Raw genomic sequence first — 23,740 nt, 5'->3', positions numbered from 1 at the left:
AGCTTTTTTCCCCTCCACATTCTGAGTTGGGCAACTCTTGGAGGGATTTTATTTCTAAGTCATTCAATCACTATCTGCTAACTCAGAATTAGTGTGTTTATTTTTAAAAAACCTTTCAGCTATATTCAGTACTAAGTCTGTAAAGCAAAACACCTTGTAACATGGCTCAATTGTTTAACTGATTCTTTGCAAAAGAAATCAGAATTGGGTTGACAAATTGCTTTTTGTTTAGCTGTCTTGATTTGATTTCCACACTGGAGCCAAGATGACATTGATTTCAGATACATGAGGGGCATGTTCCATGTAACTTCGCATATATTTATAATGGTTAGGAATATTTTCTCACTGGGGTATAAATCCAGTTAAAATTCAGAGCAATCTCAAATGAAGTCAACGTTTTTCCAGGCCCATCCAAGTTGAAAAATTAAGATGAACAAAAGAATACAAAACTTTTAATCTAAAATTTATAAATAAGATGCAAAATAGGAGTATGTTCATTATAAAAGAAAAGAAAATGTGGTAAGAATGCATTTTTGTAAGATAATTGGAGGTAAAAATAGTACTTGTGAGCAATAGCCCCAGAGAGAACAACTGTGAATATTTCACTGCCATTTTCTACTTTAAAAAAACCTGAATTTTTATTTTGGGGAAAGATAATAGTTCAATACGATATTTATTCTAGACTCATTTTATCCTCTAAGTCTAAGACATAAGCCTCGTGGCTTTTAAAGTCATTACCTATTATTCTGCTGGTATTCAAGCCATTTTCTGCTAAAGGTCTAGTAATACTCTTGACTTATTGTGGCACTAGGGCCATCATCTGCTTCAAATGCAAATTATGGACTGAATTTGGGACATTAAATAAATGGAGGTAAAAACTTTTTTTTTTTTTTTTGCAATATTGGATTGAGTGAAGAAAACCTTTTTAGTAGTTTGATGTAATGGCTGATGCAACACTCTGACCCTTTTCATAATAGCAGCACTGATGTACAAGAACAGTGATTTATTTAGTACATTTATATATACATTTTTGTTAAATATTTTCAGGCAATTTATGTACTCTCCAATACAACAATTCATCTCAAGGTCATTATAAAGTTCGAATGAATCCTAGTCTGCCTACCCTGATACAGAATTAATGCTACAAAATTCTATTATTTGGCCGCAATTTGCCTTAATATTCCTCCTACATGATTAAAAGATGTTAGAATCCTATTATAAATGTATCTCAAACTGACAGAAAATACAGAGCCCCAACAGCATTAAACTCTTTTAATGCTATCTTGAACATTATTATTTCAAAAGATTAATACAAAATAAAACCTGAAAATTTAGATGCTATTTTTGTCTTTGTACATCTCTTTCTAAAATCATTAGTATTCCTTTTCAGCAGGGGGTGTTTTATTAAAACACAATCACTCTGTAGAATTTCCCATTATGTTCACAAAAATGAATATGGCATAGATACTATCCTAACACAATGACTGTAATCTACTAATACAATAAATTCTTCAAAGTATGTTTAAACAAGAACTCCATTCTTGATTATTTCAGCTTATTTCCAAAACACTATCTAAAATGAAGAAAATTAATATTTTCCTTAGATTTGTGAAAGAAAATAACTTCAGATTCATTTCTTGTCATCCACTGTCAAGAACATATGATGATATGTGATTGTTTAACTTATCTTAAATATACATTTTAACATTAGGATTATATAATTTGCTTTCTTTTGTGCAAACACATGCAATATAAATTTTAAAGAACCTTTATTTCTCATAATAATGTTTCCAAGCAATATCCAACCAAATGTTTAAACAAGAGTTAAGTTATTCAGTGTGAACCAAAGTTTTAAAAATCCAGAATATGTCTTCATTTTATCAGTTTCTAGAATCTTCTACACTGAAATTAAAAAAATTCCTGTCAACTAATGGGATTTACCTAAGATGTTGCTTGATATTCTGTTTATAGTCAAGTATCTTGTGTTTTCGTATCATGGCTTTAATCAATTTATCAGTTTAACATCAGCATGACCAGTTTAATGTACAGTAGTGATCTAGAAATACAACAGTAAGGAATTCTTGTAATTAAAAAAAAGAACTTTGGTCAAAATTCATTTATATATATATATATATAGGTTTGGTCTAGCCTGAGGATGACGAGTGGGACCTCGTCAAAACGCCACCAAGATACTCTCAATCTTACACGGGAAAAGACCCGAATACGCCAAGACCTGAATATATATTTGAATATATATTTGAATATATTTGAATACATATTTGAATATGTATATATAATTCTATTCTATATGCAATAGAAAAATATGGTTAAATACTGATGCTCTAAAGACACAATGATTGTTCAGACACTATCTGGACAATATAGACTTTGTATATGAAAATCATAATTTGTGTAAGTCAAATTCATGATGCAATGGTATAATCAGTTAACCTGAATGTAAACCTCAAGAAATGTAATGGGATTTAGTTCTGATATGTATCTGAATTCTGAAACAAAAGCACAGAAATAAAATAATAATTCTGCGCTATATATTTGCCAACCACTACTAAGTAATTTTATTATTTAGCAATATTGCTTCAAAGGTGAAAATATGAGCTAATCTGCTAAACCCAAACTAAACAAAACTAAATCACAACTTTCTCGGTTTTGCCTGGGGAAATTAAGAGTTGAAATTAAGAGTTGAATTTACGAGCAATGCATCTGCTATAGGACTATGCTGTGGCTATGTTATGAAGCACCAAAACGATGTATCTCCATTCAATATATTACATGTCTTTTTATCAATAGATGTTTGCTGGGGAAGAAGTATGTGATCTTGAAACAATATCTGACATCTATGTTGGTTTCTTTCAGGGTGGATAATAATCAATGATTTTTGAAAAAAAAATTAAAAAACAGATTTTTTTATTTAGATCGGATGTTTTTGATTTAAATTGGATTTTTTTTATTTTTATCAAATTTATTTTAATAAAATGCTTTTGGAGTAAAAATCTATCTAAATATAGTTTTCTATTTAAGATATATTAATAATTTAGTTTATTCAGCATGAAATGGACTTTAGTTATGTAGCATGAGGCTGTATATTCTGCAGTATTTACATTTTTGGTAAACTCATTCAGTGAATACAAGCTCTACAAGCTGAGATAATATGCACTGTATTGATGCATTCACACAATTTCACAGTAACCATGAGATAAATCATAAAATAAAGTTCAGGAATATTCCTTTATCCCATTGTTTTGCAAATCTATGTACACTACAAACTGTATGATTGTTTAAAGAAAAATGCATCTGTACCAGGCTCTAAGTGTTTTAGTTAAATAAAAGAATTTGACTAATTCTCCAACTATGTGTGATTAACCTATTAACCTAAAATTGGTTCTGATATCACTGTTTTATTAACCTGACAGCTTATTATTCTAAATAGGAAACTTTCATTTTGTTCACAAATAATAATATTAAAGATTTTAACTACCAGCAAGAATGAGTCTTACATGTAAAGAACACCTGTCATTTCAGATCCATCATGGCAACGTCTGTTAGCGGGCATCCACTCACCTGCTGCCCGCCACATCTCTCACCTTGTTGTGTCACTGCCGCATTACCAGCCGTCCCATTAAAGTGAATGGGACTGTCGGTGAGTCAACATGGATCAGAGGAGCCGCTGCAGAACAGAGATGACAGTTGCTCTTTAAAAATTATGATTTAAATCAAGTTGATTTAAATCAAGCCTTTTTACTAGTGATTTAAATCATGATTTAAATCGTGATTTAAATTGACTTGATTTAAATCAAATCCACCCTGGTTTCTTTCAAGTTCTGTTTCTTGTCTTATGATTTTTCTGCAGGGCATTTGGGTGGGACAGGTTTATAAGAAGTACAGCTCATAAGCCACCTCTAGCCCATCTTCTTGTGGTCCCAGAATGTCCCTAGAAGAAGCTTGGCAAAGCCTATTTTCATTTGGGGAGGAAAGCAAAATAAAAATGTCCTCATTCAGTATTTTAACTCTTTAGACCATGGAAAACTACTTAAAACCTGCCATGGCTCTTTGTATGCTGATATGGCCTTTCAGATTACACAACCTTGAAATAATATATATATGCACTTATTGATTTGTGCCATGTACAATGTGGCATAGGAAGGTGCGATGGCTCATTGGTCCAAGATGCTGAACTTCTCAGCTGGAAGGTTGACAGCCTGGGTTCAAGACCCAAGCACCGTGCAAAGGGGTGAGCTCCCATTCTTGCCCCAGTTCCTGCTAACCTAGCTGTTCAAAAGCATACAAATGTAAGTAGATAAACAGGTACCACTTTGGTGGGAAGGTAACAACGTTCCGTGCTCCTTGGCATATAGTCATGCTGGCCACATGACCAAGAAGTGTCTTTGAACAATGCTGGCTCTCTTGCCTAAATAATGGAGGTGAGCACTGCCCCCTAGAGTCGCATATGACTGAACAGAAATCTTTATTTTTCTTTATGGCTCTGGTGGCGAACCTATGGCATGTGTGAGCCCTCTCTGTGGGCATGCGCGTCCTCGCCCCAGTCCTAGACCTTCAGCTGGGTTTTATAAAACCTTTTTGCTTTAGGCCTCCACCGCCGTATGCAAAAAAAAAAAAAGGTTCAATCAATCTATCAATTTCAACTTCTCATGGGAAAAAAAAGATCTTGCAAAGTTGGAATTGATTGATTGAACTTTTTAGTCCCATCCAGTCTGCTGTTATCACCTCAACCACGCCCACCCAATGGGCCACACCCATCTGGTACCCGATGATACATAAGTGGGTTTTGGGTTGCAGTTTGGGCATTCGGTCTCTAAAAGGTTCGCCATCACTGCTTTATGGCCTTTCAGGTTACACAACCCTGAAACAAGATATATAGCCACTTATTGATTTGTGTTGTGTACAAAGTGGCATAGGCTTTTTGGTGTTTGCATTAGCAGGTCCTGCCATATTTAGAGAAATCTGACTAAAACCAATGCTGACACAGATGCATGATGTGCACAACACCTTTACTTTATTATTTATTACCTTAATTTTTCAAGCAACAGCAACAGTGGTTCTATAGCCTACAGTGTAATTGCTAATCCTTCTAGTTATTTTACATTCTGACACATCTCATTTATATGAATAATTGTTTGGAACAATTCCAATATATGAATCTGAGTAAAAAAAAGAAAGTTACTTCCATTAACTTGAAAAAATAAATCAAATGTTTGACATACAAGAACTAGATTGGTGATGTGAGAAACACATATACACACAAAATGAGAGAGAAATTAATCGAGATGTAAAACTGGCCAACATTCAATATAAGCTTCATTATCTTAGGTACAAGGAAGTTCATTGAGCAAATATTCACTTTTGATTCTATGCCACTGGTGGGCAGTCAGTAAGATAGGAATTGCTTGTAAAATCAAAGACGTGATAAAAATTATTTGTTTCCTCAAAAAAAGAAAATCATAAATTGGAAATATAGATTTACACATTTGAATCCCAGAACTGATATGAAGTTCTATCAATTTTTCCGGTTATGTCAATTCATCCATTTGTACTATTTGAATTATGCTACTAGATAGGAACAGAGTTATTTCTACTTATTTGTTGCCAGCAACTCAAAGCACTGCATTCCTTGAAAAGAATCTGTACTGGCATAAAAGTCCTCTTCCGTCAATGGACATTGCTTATAATGTAAGAGACATATTCAACTCAAATGATTTTACCTGGATTTTAAAAGTTCTGGGATTACTGGACTATCGCTAATAAAATACACTTTAAATTGTTTAACCAATAGAAGGTATAGTTTTCAAGGTAAAGATAATGAGTCTAAGAAGACTCAAAGGATAATTATTCTGAAGGATGAAAAGAACCATTTCTTTGGATTCTTGGCTCCTTGTCAGAATAAAAACTAATTGACTAAACTTACATTTCCAACAGGCTACAAAATCTGCATTGGTAGTAAAGGGTATTTTCAAAATATTACTGCTTTCTAGTAGTCTTCTGGATCTGTGCAGCCCAATCCCATAGCCTTAACAGAGATGCTCATAACCCACCATTTCCACAAGAAGTATTTGGGTTTTAAGAGAGAAAGACAATTCAGGATGAACCAAGCTGAGTACTAATATTTGTTTGATTAAGGTGCTGAGTTCATAGTCAGGAAGACATTTATATTCAGCTTTGTATACAAATCCTTTGATTAATATACAGAAGTCAGTAGATGTTATGTCCTGAGCCTTGCAAGCAGGCTCGGGGCATTGCAGGCGGTTCCGGGCAGGTGCAAGCTGCCCGGGACCAGACAGGCTGTCGCCAGTGCTTGTGCGCATGCGCAAGTGCTGGCGCGCGAAAAGTAACACATTGACCCGGGAAAGTCCTATAAAAGGAGGCTGCGAGTTTTGGGCTTTTGCCGCCATATTCCAATGTAAGCTGAACTGAAGAATAAAGGTTTCCTGAGAACTACAACTGCTTCTCGTGTCTTACCATTTCGCGACGGACTCAACACTGGCGACGAAGGTGGGATGCCTTACATCGAAGAAGAGAAGGTGTAAGCTTACCCGAGTGAGTCCGGAGCGGCAGGAACGGCGTTGACTCGGCAGCTACCCGCCAATCCAGCGTGCATTCGGGGGTAGGCTGGCTGATAGACCCTTCCTGATACGAAATGGCAAAGATTGGAAGGCTTTCGGAATTCGACGTCTCACATCCAGAGAGGTGGGAGTCCTACGTAGCCAGGGTGGAAAACTACCTCAAAGTGAACCAGGTGAGGGAAGAGAGCTTGAAGGCTGCCACTCTGCTGTGCGTTTGCGGTCAAGACGCATTCGAAATCGCTGAGAACCTAGCAGCACCTGTCCCTTTAGAGTCTGTCAGCTACGCAGATCTAAAGAAGTTACTGAAGGAGCACTTCCAGCCTAAGATGTCCGTCATCGCGTGGCGCCACACCTTCGAGCAGAGGGATCAACGACCCGGAGAATCGGCCAAGGAGTACATCGCCGCATTGAGGAAAGCTGCCAAACATTGCGAGTTCAAGGACCTTGAAGAACGACTGAGGGACCGGTTTGTATGCGGGTTAAGGCATCGAGGGTTACAACAGAGACTTTTCGCCAAGGAGGATTTGTCCTTCCAAGATGCCTTGAGAGAGGTCACCGCAGAAGAAGCAGCGGGCGGCGCCATCAAGAACATGCGGCCGATCAGAAACAGTCCAGATGCTGCATCCGTGCACCAGGAAGAAGTCCAAAGAAACTCTGAGGAGGATCCGGACGAGGAAGTGGACCGTCTCCACCCCACAAAGGAAGGAAAACCAAGAGGAAGCTCTTCAGCTCTTCCCAAGTGCATCGGTTGTGGAGGTCGCTACAAGAGAGCCGACTGCAAGTTCCGCTCCGCTATCTGCCGGGCGTGCGGAAAACAAGGACACATTGCAGCTGTGTGCCTGGGCCGTCAGAAGGTACAACCTCAGGAAGAATTGCGCCTGAAAGGTACCAGGGTCCCCAGCCAGAATAGGGTGGGGTTTTGCGCTTCGCGAAGAAGCATCTACAGGACAGGCACACACAAGCCCATTAAGAAAAAGCTGTCACTTAAGGTGAAGCTACAAGGGGTTCCATTAACTATGGAACTGGACACGGGGTCTGCACTTTCGATCATTTCTATGCACACATTTAGGAAGATTTGTTCCGGCAGCGGAACCCAGGCCAAGTTGAGGCCTTCTGACATTGTGCTAACGGATTTTCAAAACTCCAGAGTGTGTGTTAAGGGGGAGGCCACCCTTAACGTACAGTATAAGGATTTTGAGGGTCCACTAGACCTACTAGTAGTAGAGGGTGAACGAACGAGTCTCATAGGACTTGAGTGGTTTGAGGCCTTGGGGATACACGTCACAGGGCTCAACAGCCTACAAACACTCGACCTACAGGAAGTCTGCAAAGAATTTGCAGACTTTTCAGCCCCCAGCTGGGCACATTCAAAGGACCCCCCGTGTCGTTAAAATTAGACCCCACGGTCACTCCCATTAGAATTAAAGCAAGAAGGGTCCCTTTTGCTTTAAAGAGTAAAATTGACACTAAGTTGGATAAACTGATCCAACAAGGAATTCTAAAACCAGTTGACTCCAGTCCATGGGAGAACCCCATTGTCACGCCTCTTAAGGCAAATGGGGACATTCGCATCTGTGCTGATTACAAATGCACTCTAAATAAGGCATTGCAGCAACATGCCTATCCTGTTCCTGTGGTCAGTCATATCCTGGCCTCCCTCAAGGGGGGCGCGTTTTTGCAAAGCTTGACCTAGCTCAAGCATATCAACAGCTGCCTGTTGATGATGACGCTGCTATAGCTCAGACTATTGTGACCCACAGAGGGCTTTCAAGGTAAAGAGACTTCAATTTGGAGTAAATGTCGCTCCTGGGATTTTCCAAAGCGTAATGGAAAACACACTACGGGGTATACCAGGGGTTTGCCCCTATTTTGATGATGTCTTAATTGCAGGAGACTCCACACACATTCTAGCTGAAAGGCTAAGGGCTGTCCTATTAAGGTTCAGGAAAACAGGACTCAAATTCAAGAAGGACAAATGTAAAATTGGGGTACCTTCTACTGAGTTTTTGGGGTTCAAAATTGATGCTGCTGGGATTCATCCTGCTAAATCCAAACTAAAAGCCATTATGCAAGCCCCTAGGCCAAAGTCTAAGGACGAACTACAGGCTTTTCTGGGCCTTCTGAATTTCTACAATTCCTTTCTTCCACATAAGGCTAGTGTAGCTGAGCCTCTTCACAGGCTATTAGATAAACAGGCAGTGTGGCAGTGGTCACAAACACATGAGGCTAGTTTCAATGAGGTCAAGGCCTTGCTCACTTCTAACAGTGTACTTGCTCACTTCAATGAGTCCCTTCCTGTGTGCATCGCTTGTGATGCTTTCCCTTATGGGGTGGGTGCTGTACTGAGCCACCTCAGGGCTGATGGAACTCAGGTTCCTGTTGCATATTACTCCAGGACATTGTCTTGCAGCTGAGCGCAACTATGCTCAAATAGACAGGGAGGCCTTAGCTGTTGTTGCTGGAATTAAAAAATTCCATGATTTTTTATATGGTAGGCATTTCACGGTCTTCACTGACCATAAGCCTTTGTTGGGACTGTTTACCACACGTAAACAAACTCCCCAAATCATCTCCCCCAGGATGCTCAGGTGGTCTATCTTTTTGTCTGCATATGATTTTTCCCTACTTCACAAGTCTGGAAAGGAAATGGGCCATGCTGATGGCCTCAGTAGATTACCCCTGCCGGTAATAGAGGCTGACCCCGCGCCAGCCATCAATATTCTCTCCATTCAAGCCTTGCCCGAGTCCCCCCTGAATGCCAGGGATGTAGCCGCTGAATCAGGCACAGATCACACACTTTCACGTGTCCTTTCTTGGGTTTTGTCTGGATGGCCTGAGCACTGTCCTAGTCCTGAGTTTCAGAGTTTCTGGTCTAAAAGGAACGAGTTGTCCACCTCTCAGGGTTGTCTGCTTTGGGGAAGCAGAGTTGTCATTCCCACCTCAATGAGGACTAGGGTCTTAGATTCCCTCCACGAGGGTCATCCTGGCATTTTACGAATGAAGGCTCTTGCACGCAGCCACTTGTGGTAGCCAGGTGTAGACAAAGACGTAGAAGTTAAGGTGCATGCTTGCCACCTTTGTCAACGCTCACGCCCTGAAATGCCCCAAGCTCCTGTGTATAGATGGGAGGAAACACAGTCTTCATGGTCTAGGGTGCACATTGACTACGCTGGGCCCTTTCAGGGTCAATTCTTCTTGGTCCTCGTTGACAGCCATTCAAAATGGCTTGAGGTTGTACCTGTCTCTTCCACCACCACTGCAAAGACTATTCAGGTACTGAGGGGGATTTTTGCTGCACACGGGCTCCCAGACGTCATTGTGTCTGACAACGGCCCTCAATTCACTTCCTCCGAATTCCAAGCTTTCTTGCAGGCTAACATGATTCGTCATGCCACTTCTGCACCTTTCCCCCCGTCCACCAACGGTATGGCTGAACGCATGGTTCGCATCACCAAGGACGCCTTGAAGAGGCTCACCTACGGGGACTGGCATCACAGGTTGGCTGACTTCCTCCTTTCTTATCGCACCACACCGTCCACTTCTACAGGGAGAAGCCCAGCTGAACTTCGTTGGGGGCGCAAACTGACTACCAAGCTTGACCGGTTGCATCCGGACAGACTGCCTCCTTCTGTCTCACACCCCAGGGCACCTAGGCAACTACTTGTGGGTGCCCCGGTTTGGACTCGTAATTACGGGCCTGGTCATACATGGGTCCCCGCATCTATATCCAGGGTCACAGGTCCTCTATCCTATGAGGTATCCCTGGACAACGGTCGTGTCCTGCGTCGGCACATTGACCAACTTCGCCCTAGACGGGACCTCCCCGCTGAGACTCCTGGGTCTTTTCCCGGGGGGGAGGGAGAGACCTTTGGGCAAAGGGAGGGGTATGGGCTGCTGCCCATTACCAATGAAGGAGCCACAAATGGCCCATCCCAAAATTCCTCGAGTGCTCCAAACAGGAATTCTAGGAGCTTAACCAGTCATCAGGCATTCACACCTACTCCAGCCAGGGAGTTACCCCGGAGGCACAATCACTACTCATCCGCACCACTCAGTACTCCAGTCAGGGAAGATACCCAGGAGCATCCCAATAAACCATACCCTGCAAGAGAGCTGGCACACACTCCTCATAGTTGGCCTGACCTTACCCCTAGTCCTAGAAGGGGGCAAACATACAGGGAGGTAGTCGAGGAACCAAATCCCGACTCCAACACCTCTGACTACACTCAGGGGACAACTGAGTTTTGGGACAGTACTGAAACCCACACAAGCCCGGACACAGAACGGGATTCAGGGGATAGACAGCCTCCTGACAGGTCTTGGACGGACCTAGGAGGTTCTACAGAAATGCCCAACAGTGACTGTCACTTAGAAGGGCCAGAGAGCCTACAGCTAGGCGGGTCAACCAGGTCAACCAGGTCACAAAGTGAAAGAAGCCCTGGCCTGACGAGCCCGGTGGGCAAGCAAGCAGGCCAGGCATTGGAGCACAGTCCTTGGGAGTCACCAAGGCATAACAAGGGGAACAGGCACACGTCACCCCTCAGTCAGGGGGTACCTGTCAGACACCCAGAGCTTAGGAGGTCACAGAGAGCAAGGAACTCTCCTAAGTATTTAGAGGATTACATAACACTATTGGCTAAACAGAACCAGTAGAAGGGTAGAAACACTAAGGCAATGGAATCGGGGGGAACTCTGAACATTGGGGGAGCAGAGCACTGTATTAAGAGTGGGTTGTGTATTATTATGGTATTGGTCGTAGTTTTAGCCCGGGGGAAAGGGGTGTTATGTCCTGAGCCTTGCAAGCAGGCTCGGGGCATTGCAGGCGGTTCCGGGCAGGTGCAAGCTGCCCGGGACCAGACAGGCTGTCGCCAGTGTTTGTGCGCATGCGCAAGTGCTGGCGCGCGAAAAGTAACACATTGACCCGGGAAAGTCCTATAAAAGGAGGCCGCGAGTTTTGGGCTTTTGCCGCCATATTCCAATGTAAGCTGAACTGAAGAATAAAAGGTTTCCTGAGAACTACAACTGCTTCTCGTGTCTTACCATTTCGCGATGGACTCAACAGTAGATATTATTTATAATAAATAGAGGCAGCCTAGTAGCTGTCGTGAACTTCTTACTTCTAAATGCAATGACATTATCTACAAAAAACTAACATAACTGAACCTCTCTATAACAAAAGGACATAAAGTTTTCATAATTTTATCCACAATTCCTTATTTTATTATTCCTTTGAAAAGCAACTTTGTAATTTGACTCATTATAAGCCACAATGTAATTAATTTGGTTTGGATTTTGCATGCTATATGATTCCAAGGATTGTGACTTATAAATCATAGTTCATGATTTAACATGTTTTGAAATAAGGGAGGAAAAAAACCTTACCTGTAGCCTGAGGTGCAAGTGATTTCCCAATATGTATTAATAAATATGGCCATCTACAAATATTTGGTTGGCTAAATTGAAGCAGTTTATTATTATTATTAAATTTGTTTGCTGCCCATCTCACACAAGGGAAGTCTGGGTGGCTTACAACATTAAAATGAAACCATAAATATATGAACAAAAATATAAAATCACATTGAAATTACAATAAAATACAAGTTATAACTAAAATGGAGGGAAAGAAAGGAGAATATATGGGGTGCAGCAGAATGTGAGAACTGCTGTTAGTTGATCAACCATCTTCAGTGTTTAATTTCCCCATCATAACCCTAAGCCAACTGATAAAGCCAGAAGTTCACATTTTTATGAGCAAACCACACCTCAGGAGGAAAAGGCCATGGCTATGGCAGAGAAGATTCTTCTTCTGGACCCTGCCACCAAAATTCCTTGACTGATAGGATCTGTCACATGCCTCCTCTACTGGCACAAATGGGGTGGGCTTGTCCCATAGATTGGTTTGTCAGGTAACCCGAACTCATGACATGCAGGGCTTTTAAATTTAAATTCAACACCTTGAAATTGCACTGGAAGCAAACCAGTAGCCAGTGCAGCTTTCGGAACAGTGGTGTAATAAGGGCCACTCTAGGGTGCCACATTCTGCACCAGCTAAAGCTTCCAAATTCTCTTCAAGGGTAGTATCATGTAAAGCGCATTGCAGTAGTCCAAGCATGGGATGACCAGGGCTTGAATGACTGAGTGCAGGGACTCCTGATCCAGGAAAAGCCGCTACTGGAACACAACCTGAAGTTGTGCAAAGGTTCTCCTAGCTGCAACTGCCACCTGATCTTCGAGAAGGACTAGTGAATCCAGGAAAACCCCCAAGTTGTGGACTGGATGGTAGTGCCATTCCATTTAGATCTAAAAATTTAAAAGTCCAGGATCTTGAAGCTCCCCTCTTGAGTCAATTGTACTATTTTGGTACCCAAACAGAAATACATACAAACAACTACCCATTTCTTGGCAACTTGATGCCTTTGTTTTTATATATTTTAAAATAATAGTTTATATAGATACTCTGGCTCTTGCTTTATTCTGACAGCTAAGGGAAATTTATAATTGGAAAACAAGGGAGTGAAAACTTTTCTACTAGGTTTGGTCTAGAAAAAGCCCCAAATCTTTCTTTTCTTTCTTCCTAACATTTTTCCTGCAAGAGTGGAGTCTACTTTTGATCCATTCGTTGCCATAGGATTTGACTGACTAGCTTGTTGTCTGATGTCATGAGGTGACTGGTCCAAAGTCACCCAGACAGCTTTCATGCCTACGGCTGCACTAGAACTCACCCTCTCCTGGTTTCTAGCCTGGTGCCTTACCCACTAGACCAAACTGACTTACAAGGAAAAATCCCAGACCAATATACAATTTAATTCTTATAGTACCTGTACTACTATTTTTAGAAATTGGTCTTTTAGTAGTAGGTAAGTACAAAATTTCTCCCTTAGGTGTTACTTCCTGCCAGAAATAGCTTGCTGTGTGCTTGTTTTTGTCTTAGGTAATGGTTTTAAATCAAATAAAATCAATAGATAGCAATTTTTCTCTCAGAAAATGTACTTCCACTGTAAGCCTATATCAGTGATGGCGAACCTTTTAGAGACCGAGTGCCTAAAATCTGGCCCTGCCCCAGCTCCACACCCCTGCCCCACCCCCGCTCTGCCCATCCCCCACCCACCTGCCCACAGGACCACTCACCACCTCCAGGGCCCGCCGCAGATTGCCCAGGCAGCCCAACAGCGCTATGGCGGCCACACTCTCTACCCACGCCCTGCAGCATCAACTGCACGATGGGGTAGGAGGGCAGAGTCTTGTCTACGCTGCCTGGCTGCCATGTCCTTGGCTGCACTGCTCTGTGTGGGCCATTTTCAGGGGCAACTCTCCTTCAGGGGGGGTGCTGGAAAGGGGGGGTTATGGGGGGGGCAAGGCTGGGGCAATGGCATGTGTGTCCACAGAGAGGGCTCTGAGTGCCGCCTCTGGCACCTGTGCCATAAGTTCACCACCACTGGCCTATATATTCCCCCTTACACTTGTGAAAGGATTACCTTTTAAGTATCTGACACAGCTTAGTTATACAAACTTAAATGTTTTTAAGGTTATGTTTAATACAAGGGAAGGGAGTCCATATATGCCTTATTTAGTGACTGCTAGGTAGGGCAGTCATGAAGGCCTTGGAATAGATGAAAAAATAATGCCATGATGTATCTATGCCTGTAAAGATCAGAATCAGGCAAGCCTTGGTATTTCATGTGACACCCCACAAAAGTGAAAGTTTAACTTTGAAGCAGCAGGATAGGAACAGTATTGACATCTTTGAACTTTGGTGTTGAAGAAGACTCCTTAAAATGCCTTAGACCAGGGGTGTCAAACTCAATTTCATTGAGGGCCGCATCAGCATTGCAGTTGCCCTGGGGGGGACAGCCTACTGGGTGGGTGTGGATGGAGTGGGTGTGGCCTACTGGGTGGGCATGGCCAGCTCTACATCATTTGCATCAAGAGTGCCTGTGGGGGCCTGGGCAGGAGTGGGACAGATCTGAGGGTCTCTGGCAGCAGAAGGGGGTGGGACCAGGGCAGAGCCCATCAAGCCGGATATGTGAAATGGGCGAGGACCATTTGCTGGCCACTTCCAGGCAATGGTGCATTTCTTCATTCCTCACAAAGGGTGATATCTCCCCAACATGCACCCAGCAGGTGGGGCCAACATGGCAGGGGCTGGTTCCTCGCTGTTTCCAAACGGCCTTATGGAGCTAAAACTGAATGTGTTTCAGCATAGATGGCCACCACAAAATTGTACATTGGCTCCCTCCTGGCTGGCCTGGGCCGCGGGGGCCATTCCCTCAGTTTCCAGGATGGCTTCACCGGCCACATGAAACCACTTCGCGGCCACATCCGGCCCCAGGCCTTGTGTTTGACATATCTGCCTTAGACAGCCAAGAAAGCAAATGAATGGCTAATCAAACAAATCAATGCAGAATTCTCACTCAAGGCACAAATGACCAAGCTGAAATTATCCTACTTTGGACACATTATACAAAGACCCAGCTCTTTGGAAAGGCTCTAATACTCGGAAATGTACAAAAGAGGATGGTGGATAGACCCAGATAGAGTGGCAATGAGCGCAATGCTGGAAGACCAGGTTATGGACAATTGGTCATGGAGAAAATCTAAGTAATCGCTAGCAGTCCAAAACGATTATGATGGGCATAATCAAAAAAATTTCAGCTACCGAATTTCTTTAGTCAGGGCAAAGCCTACATTTTTGGCTACCCCCAGGATGCTATTTTAATTTAGTTTTGGGGGATGTGTGTGTGTATGTGGGGGGGGGGATACCGAGACCATTTTCAAAACAGTTCAGCCAAAGAAAGTTTTCAATCTTCTTGCCTTCTGTGAAGTTTCCCTTCAACTTTGCGGCGTCGCTTCCGCGGACCCGAGAACCGCCCGCCAGAAGAAGCCGGAAATTTCGACAGGAGCCTTTCGGCTGGAAACTAAGATCGACCGGTTACTATAGAGACGCCCGCGCCTAAAGGCTGGCCAATGCGGGTCGGCGGAGAGGCGGAGCTCGTGCCGTCAAGACCGGCTGTGGGAGAAGCTCCAAGATGGCGGCAATGTAAACAAGGTCCAGCGGTAAGTCAGGCTGGGACTTGGACTGTTTTGGGGGACAACTCTATGGTGAGGGACCGAGGAGAATAAGATGCCTTGGCAGTTTGGCTAAGGCAAGCGGTGGCTTTTCACAGATTTTCGGTCAAAACCGTCTCGGTGGCAGACGCAGGTGTGTAATTAGGAAAATATGAGCCCGGCCGACGAAAGAAGCGCTTGAGAAGCTGATGGCATTCCTTTCCCAAGTCTGAAGCGTGCTTTGGGCCGGAGAATCCCTGGCTTTTCTCCTCTCTCTCTCTTCCTTTTCACCCTGGTTTTCAGTTGCTTTTATTGATTGGTTGATGTGTTGGGGACCATTCAAAGGCCATCAGTGATGTTTAAGCGAAAGCCGCAGGCGCTCCGTAGTCTGGGGAAAATGGGAAATTGTGTTTAGCTGAAGCAATTGTTGTATTGCTGCTTTTGTGCAAAAGGACCTAGAACGAGCTAGGCATCCGCTCCCAACTGTCTCGAGACTCCTAGCTTTTCAAACTAATTGCAAAAAAATTTGCGTAGATAAGTTGGTGACGGATTTGAAGAGTGGTTAGCAATAAATTGCAACACGGACATAGATTAAACCTAGAAGGAGGTGCAGTCCAGGTGCTGAAACACTTAACACCATAAAGGTTTGCTGCAATATACGAAAGGAGTATATATCATAGTGTAAGATTTGTAAGTAGTAAAAATAACTTATAAACAAAGTGTGTAATAGAATAGAGTACACTTGCCGGTTGCTGTTTTATAATTTTGAACCAAGACCTGTTTTTATAATTTTGAACCAAGACCTGTTGCAGTGAATGACAGAGTGGTATGGGAATAAAAGAGGAATCGTGATAAACATGTTTACTTTTCGGCTTTGAAAACATTAAGGTATTTTTTCCCCTCTGTGTTGCTGATTATTTCCCTCTTAAATGGGCTATAATACTGTAATCCCATGAAATTAATGTTGGAGATTGATTGATTGATGGGTGAAAAGTTTTAGCTGTACTTAGGTACAGAATAGGTGCAGGATTCTATGTACCTAAGCTATACTTAGATACCACTTATTTGGAAAAACTCTAATACTTGAAAATGTACAAGGAAAGAAAAGAGGAAGGTAGAGCCAGATAAGAGTGGAAATGGGTGCAATGCTGGAAGACCTAAAAGACCAGTTTTTTGTATGGAACAAGTACCATGCAAGCATGTTTGCTCCAAAAATAAGATCCTGCCACTACTCTGTACCTAAGTGTAATAATGCTGGATTTATACCTCTGTATACTTTTACCCTTATAATGAGATACGAGGCAAAAAAAGATAATATTCTTGTATGAAGGAAGATAGGCATCTTTATAGTCAGGTGTTGCTTTGCTGCTGAAATCTTCATAGGATAATTTAATCTGTGTCACTTATTGTAATCTGTAGCTATTGTTTTGTGTTCTGTGTATTTATAGGATTAGAAAACATCTTGGAATTCTAAACTGGTAAACTCTGTTGATTTTTCTTCAGTGAAGCATGAATAAGTGTATATTCAAATTGTGTACCTAATTATAATCTATCAGAGATTCTAACAGTAATACAAATAAGTGGTGAATAGGAAAACAAATAGGACAAAGATAATTGTTTTGTATGTTTTACTGTTGTAAACATATTCAGAGTTGGGGACTATCAAGGTTCAGCAATACATAATTTTATATACATTCATCAAATATAGTAGAAATCAGTTGGTTTAAGTTTATTCTTAGGAATGCTACACATGTGACAAATCAGGCTAACAGAATTTTCATTCAGAAGTGGCTGACATTAAGAATGAATGTGTTGCTTTATATTATGGGATATAGTTGAAAAGGACTTTAGAGCTCATCTAGTATTACCTCCCGCTCAGTGCAGGATCCACTGAAACATCCCTGACAGATGATCATCTGGAGACCTCTAGTCTACCTACCTATCTATCTAGACTGCACCTTAATTTTATTTTGTTAAAAAATACTAGAATTTAAGGTTTCTAAAATAAAACATGTAACAAATTGAGATTAATGTTTATAATGTTGCTGTTATAAGTAACAAATATTGAATTAAGTAATCTGTTTTTGAAAGAGTAATAAGAAAGCCAACATGTAGAAATAAGCAAACAGAAAAATATTATTGTAACAATAAGGGATGGCTGAGTAATTCAAAGGAAAGCTATATAACATTTTAGAGAATGGGGTATGGTATTTGTTTATTTGTTGGATATACATAGCACCAATTTATATTGTTTATTTGTTGGATATACATAGCACCAATTTATATAGCTCATAATGTTTGCTAAAATAGCAAAATAGAACAATAAAATAAAACTAATCATAAAACCAAAAAAAGTCAGTAAAAACAATATAATGCCTAAAAAAACTCATCTAAATACTATCAACATAGGTAATCTTAAATATCCAAGGTCAGGTAGAATGGATTAGTCTTTGTTATTTTACAATTTAGGTTAAAATCTGTGACAGTGTAGCCTCAAAGAGAGGGATGCTATTTCATAAAGTGGGTTCCATAACTGAAAAATATTCCCTTCAATTTCACCAGATACAGTAACTTTTTCTGCTGAGATAAATGCAGTGGATAGGATGGTTTTTCCTGGAGTACATAGTCCCAATGAAACCCAGGTACTAAGCCCAGTTGAGCTTTAATAATCTGAACCAACACATTGAATTGTACCCCATAAGCTACCAGCAATCAACACAATTTCTGCAGTATTGGTAAAACATGAGTGAGATTGCCATCTTCTACCAATATTTTGCAGCAAATGTTTTTGGCTAGTTTTCAAAAGTGGTGCTATGTTGAGCCCTTTGAGATAGTCAGCTTGGTGGTGATGAAGCATGACTACTGTCACTGGGCTTGCTCAACCAAGATATGGCTACAACTAGAACATCTGCTGAAGCTCACTGTAGGCCTACCTGGCCATATTCTGTGTCTACCCAAAAAACTAGAACTGTCCAGAAGATATTTTTCAGGGACAGTGCCATACCATTCAGAATTATAACTGGAACAGACCGAATCTTAAATAGCTTTCTATGTTCATGGAACAATACAAGGTATTGAGATGACAGTTTCATTCTGTATTTTTTTGTTATCCCATATTTTTTGTACACATGTTTGTGTGTGTGGTACAAAAATATGGAAGAAGATAACATATACACACACATACATACACACATAAGTTGAAGAGGGACATCTAGAACAACTACAGAATATGTATTGTTCGAAAAATTGGTGAATCATAAATTAGGGAAAGTATGTAATTGCCAACTTTTATAAATATAAAGAAAATAGCCCACCTTAATAAAACTTATGTATAAAAACATTTTTGTACTATAGCAAGTGCTTCACAGGAGATTTGCAGACCAAAATAAAATATTATAAGCATAATAGCAAATCATGAAATATGAATAGAATATTTTTTAAAATTTATCTTAATATTAAAAACTGATAGAATATTGATAGAAATTAGGAGAATTTTCTGCTTCAGAATACTTTTTGTATGGATAAAGGCTTTTTTGTCAATAGGCTTTTTTAGTGGTGGTGCTATTGAACTGGATATTAGTCATCTTCTTCCAAGGAACTGCTGAAGATTTCTGAAAATATCAGCAAATATTTAGCATTTAAATAATTTTCAGATACTTTTCAACTTTAAATATATAAGCCATGCTGCTATTTTTCTTATTTATATTTCTTACTTTTATTTTTTTTCTCCTTTTCTATTATAGTGTCATAATTTATTCACAAAGAGTTGAGCTTGGCTAAATGTTATATTACTGCACTGTGTGTAATCTTGTTAAATAATCAGAGTGTCTGTACATTTATTCAGATAAATTCAAATGCATCTGAGTTTGCATTTTCTTGTACCTCCTCTTTTTAAAATATGATTCAATATTTGCTGCTATAACTGCTAAAACAACAGTACAAACAAATGCTTATGTAATATCAGTTAATTTACTTGAACATATTGATATTTTGAAAAATAGCAGGGAGTTTTTGGACATTAATTCTAATCTTTTTCAGCTATTTAAATGAAGCACTGTTATTTTTTGTAATTCTGTATTTTTCTCAATCCTTATATAGCTAATTTATTCTCATTCATTTTCCAACAATGAACAAAAAACTAAGGACTGCAGTGCACCAAAAATTCTTGCTCTCATTTTACCATTGGTAAAGATGCCCTAAAGATATTTTTAATAATTGTGCTGAAGATTTCTTCATGATGGTAGTGAGTATTTGATCTTTTCATTTCTAGGGATGTGGAGTGGTCTGCTACCTCCTGGTGTGAATGAAGATGATGTTGCCATAAGTTCAGAAGATGAAGAAACAGTGTCTCTTCCTGAGAGTATCTTAAATGAAAAACAAGAAGAAAGGGAATTCCTAGACAAACAGACTTGTGATCATGAAGAAAACAATATGGCTGAAAACCAACTTCCTTCTGCAGAAGAACAGGAATGTCTGGCATGTCTTCCTGGAGTTCCCTTAGATATGTGGAATGTAGGTTTGTTTACAACTCTGTATTAGGTTAGTTATGCCTGTTGTGATATCTAGGCATGTAATCCTTCTGGCAAGAGTAAATTAAATATATTTTGAATGAAATATAATATTTTTAAGCTTTTCAGTTATAGAGAAGAAATATTTTAATATCATTATTCGACAAAGTTCTGTCTTAAAATAAGATTGGAGAAAGTTGTGATGAATTCCTTTTCACCAAACATGTAGGCACTTCAGTGCTTATATACTGGAGTGTTCTTTGATCTTTTTTAGGTTTTTCAAAGTTTATTTTGTCTTTTCTTGCTCTCTCTCTATGTGTGTATCCCTGTAGTAAATGTTATGGAATTAACGTGCTCATGAGTGATTACTTGCTATCTTCATTAAATGAATTTCACATTTGTTTATTAGGGTTTGCATGTTTTAAGAACAGTTTTGAAGAAATGCTTCAGATATCACGAGGGTAGCATCTTTCCTAGTTATTAAAGCATTCTATTTTTGTTTGCTTCTACATGAATTTGAAAGAGATGTAGCTGTTTTAGAGCTTATCTTAACTTCAGAAACTCAGCTTCTTAGGATAGTGTGAAAGCCACTAATTACACATAGAAAGAATTTCAAAAGTGGCAAGTTTTATATGGTATATTCAGTAGGGTTTATAACTCCAAAAGCAGATGTGGCTGTCTTATTTATTATAAACAGCTGCTGCATTCACCTTCCCATGTGTTCTGAAGTGTTGCACAATCCTAATGCTCAGTGATGTTATGCTTTTTAAAGGACAAAATAGAATCCCATTGGCCATGCTTACATATATTAAACATTTTAGATCTTAGCTTTTATTTAGCGTTTCAAAGTCAATGTCCAAAGAACTTTCCTATATAAGAAAGTGAAAAGTATTATTTAGTAATATCAAGATAATCCTTGAATATATGAGAGCTCAATTGCGCATGTTCAATGTATATTGTAAGCATATCCACTGACTATTGTGTTAAGGATATTGTACTTTTTTGTTATTGTTAATAATTTGTTGCTTTATAATACCCAATTTATTGTAATGAAACAAAAGTAAAAAGTAATCATTTGTCTCTCTCAACAGAAATTTCAGAACCTAAAAAAGAAAAACCTTGAAATGAAAAATCAAGAAAAATGTCAAAGAGATAAACGCCAAAAGAGAAAACGTTCTCAAAAAGGTGGTTTGTTTCAAGTTGTTAAAATGCAGGGAACATTACAATAAAGTTCCCCAATAACTTGGTATTAGGATTAGGTAATTTTATGATCACCTTAATGTTTTTCTGTTATTTGGTTGTTATCTAGTAGAAAAAAAAAACATTTACTATAGTCTGGATCCATATAAATGTTTACCTAATTCCAGGTACTCAATGAGGCTTTGGCTTTTTTTTTCTAAACCACAGCCTACTTGCACCACAGCCTACTTGCAGTAGGACAAATGATGGAATTTATGAGAACTTTTTTGAAACTCTTTTTGATAAGGCAAGAGAAGTCATTCATCACAGAAAATATTCACATGCATGAAATAGATTTATGCATTTTTGTTCATTTATGTAATTTTGCATGTGGTATTACATGTGGATATCTTATGTTCTATTGTAGAAGTATGCTAAAAGAGAACAAATATTAATGTCTACACTGAAATTTTCTAAATTTTGATCTTTTTCACTGTTAATTATATCTCTGACATTCTCGTCTGTGTTTTAATGGTTAGATCATATAGAATTTAAAAAAGAACTCTTTAGTTGTGGCTTTTGATTTAACATTTGATTTATTTATGGACAGTGCTATGAATCTGGTGATCCAATTATTCTAGAGGTTGAGGCTGGCAAATCACTTGAGCTTAAGAGTTCTGGGCTGCAATGGACTATGTAGTTTGGATATTCACATACTTATATTGTGTATTGTATGCAAATTAGTCTGAACCTTTGTACTAGAAACTTATTAAGCTGATTTCTCTCTGTAATTAGTAATCTGTTTTGGAATAATACTACCTTTGTTAATATTCATGCAATGCTTACACAGGAAAGTTGGAGTAAGTGATTATGACTGAAAATATTTTTATATATCTTCAGCTGTTAATGACCTGTTCCCTGATAGTGCTCTTACCCTTAAAAAAATTACCTCATTCACACACACCCTTTCCCAGTTATGAAGTATTCTTTTAACAGTGTCTTTATTTATTTCTTTGTTAAATTTTGCAAATTTATATGGCCAAGTAAGTCTTATAAGGAGGCTTGATTGACCAAAGCACTAGAAATAACTTTTTTACAAATGATTGGCTGTAGATGCAAAGGCAATGTATAATGAAATTGATTCTGCCATTCAGTCCCAACCTTCAAAACAAAACAAAACTGATCTCTGGTTTTATCACTCCATCACTGTCTTGAAAACTTAAGCCAGGTGAGAAATACTGTAACGTGTATTTCTCAGATGTCTATTATAGATAAAGGTGGTCCCTCCATCAGCCTAGCTTAATATCCACATACAGCAGAGCATATAAGGTTTAATTCCCTCAAAACTTAGGTGTCAATACATATTTGTGTGTTTAGTGCTGTGGAAGTAGACATTGTCTAAGCTGGAATTTAATTCTAAATGTTGGTGTTTTTCTCTGTTAATTATATCTCAGCCATCACTGATTTCATCATGATTATTGCTGCATTAAAATTAAGTCCTAAAACATTTGTATTAGTTTATGAGAATTTTTTCATACTAAATTTTAGGGTTTGATTTTTTTTTTTTAGGTAAAATGAAAAGCAGTGAAGAAATAACTGACAGGTATTTGAAACTATGACATGATTATTTAAAATTTATTTTTACATGGTCAAAATGTTCAGTTTCTTTTCAGTCTCTTAGACTGATTCAGCAATCAATTTTTATACAGATGTGATCTTTTCAAGAAATATTATTTGAAAAAAATATTATTTCTGCCCACCAGCTAAAGAATAGATATGGAGGGTTTTGTTTTCATAAAATAAGTATATTCTTTTATATCAAATATACAAATGTAAATAAAATTTAATTGTATTACAGTCATAAAATAGAAGAAAATAGTTTCTGTAAAATATGTCCTTATTCTTTAGATAATTATTAATTTTAATGTTTCATATAAATATGTTACATATTTACATATAGATTATTTTCATGTGATAGGATCTTGTCCACCTATTTTTCTTTTTTCCTTTCTTTGTAGCCAAGAGTCTGTAAAGGAAAGACACTTCAAAGAGCTCACTCAATATTTTGGAATCAATGATAGATTTAAACCACTGGCAAGCAAGGAAACTACTCAAAAGGTGATTGCTAGGTTTTTTTTAAAAAAAGATTTTAAGCTTGCATTTCATTTGCAATTCATTTCACTGCAACTACATATGAGTGCAGTGAATATATATAGTTATTATTTATTAAATTTATACGTTGCTCATCTCACTATCAAGAGACCCTGAGCAACTTACAATATCAGAAATAATAATTAGAACGTTAAATATATAGCAAAACATTAGGCATTAAGAATTAAAACATTAAAATTAACAGCAAACTATATAAAAAGGACTAATGTGTAAACAAGGTAAGGAATGTTATACATATGC

The 23,740-nt window shown here is 39.0% G+C and overlaps 1 protein-coding gene across 2 annotated transcripts in view; it reads left to right on the top strand.

Moving 5' to 3' along the window:
• The first annotated feature begins 15,505 nt into the window (after positions 1-15,505).
• FAM204A (family with sequence similarity 204 member A) overlaps positions 15,506-23,740 on the top strand; it is a 38,313-nt gene continuing 30,078 nt past the window's right edge. Inside the window, exons 1-5 of one of the 2 annotated variants that reach the window (XM_039348825.1) lie at positions 15,506-15,650; positions 19,912-20,153; positions 21,241-21,334; positions 22,898-22,931; positions 23,347-23,446. In XM_039348825.1, the coding sequence (XP_039204759.1) occupies positions 19,914-20,153; positions 21,241-21,334; positions 22,898-22,931; positions 23,347-23,446 (468 nt within the window). In that variant the 5' untranslated portion in view covers positions 15,506-15,650; positions 19,912-19,913. The remainder of the gene's footprint in view (positions 15,651-19,911; positions 20,154-21,240; positions 21,335-22,897; positions 22,932-23,346; positions 23,447-23,740) is intronic. The other variant, XM_039347993.1, reaches the window with a different exon arrangement.

The sequence above is a fragment of the Crotalus tigris genome, unplaced genomic scaffold (genome assembly GCF_016545835.1).
Source record: "Crotalus tigris isolate CLP2741 ecotype Arizona unplaced genomic scaffold, ASM1654583v1 scf7180000017536.10889498, whole genome shotgun sequence".
In the NCBI taxonomy this organism is placed as follows: Eukaryota; Metazoa; Chordata; class Lepidosauria; order Squamata; family Viperidae; genus Crotalus; species Crotalus tigris.
The sequence above is the reverse complement of the archived record's forward strand: the minus strand, read 5'-3'. Positions and strand labels throughout refer to the sequence as shown.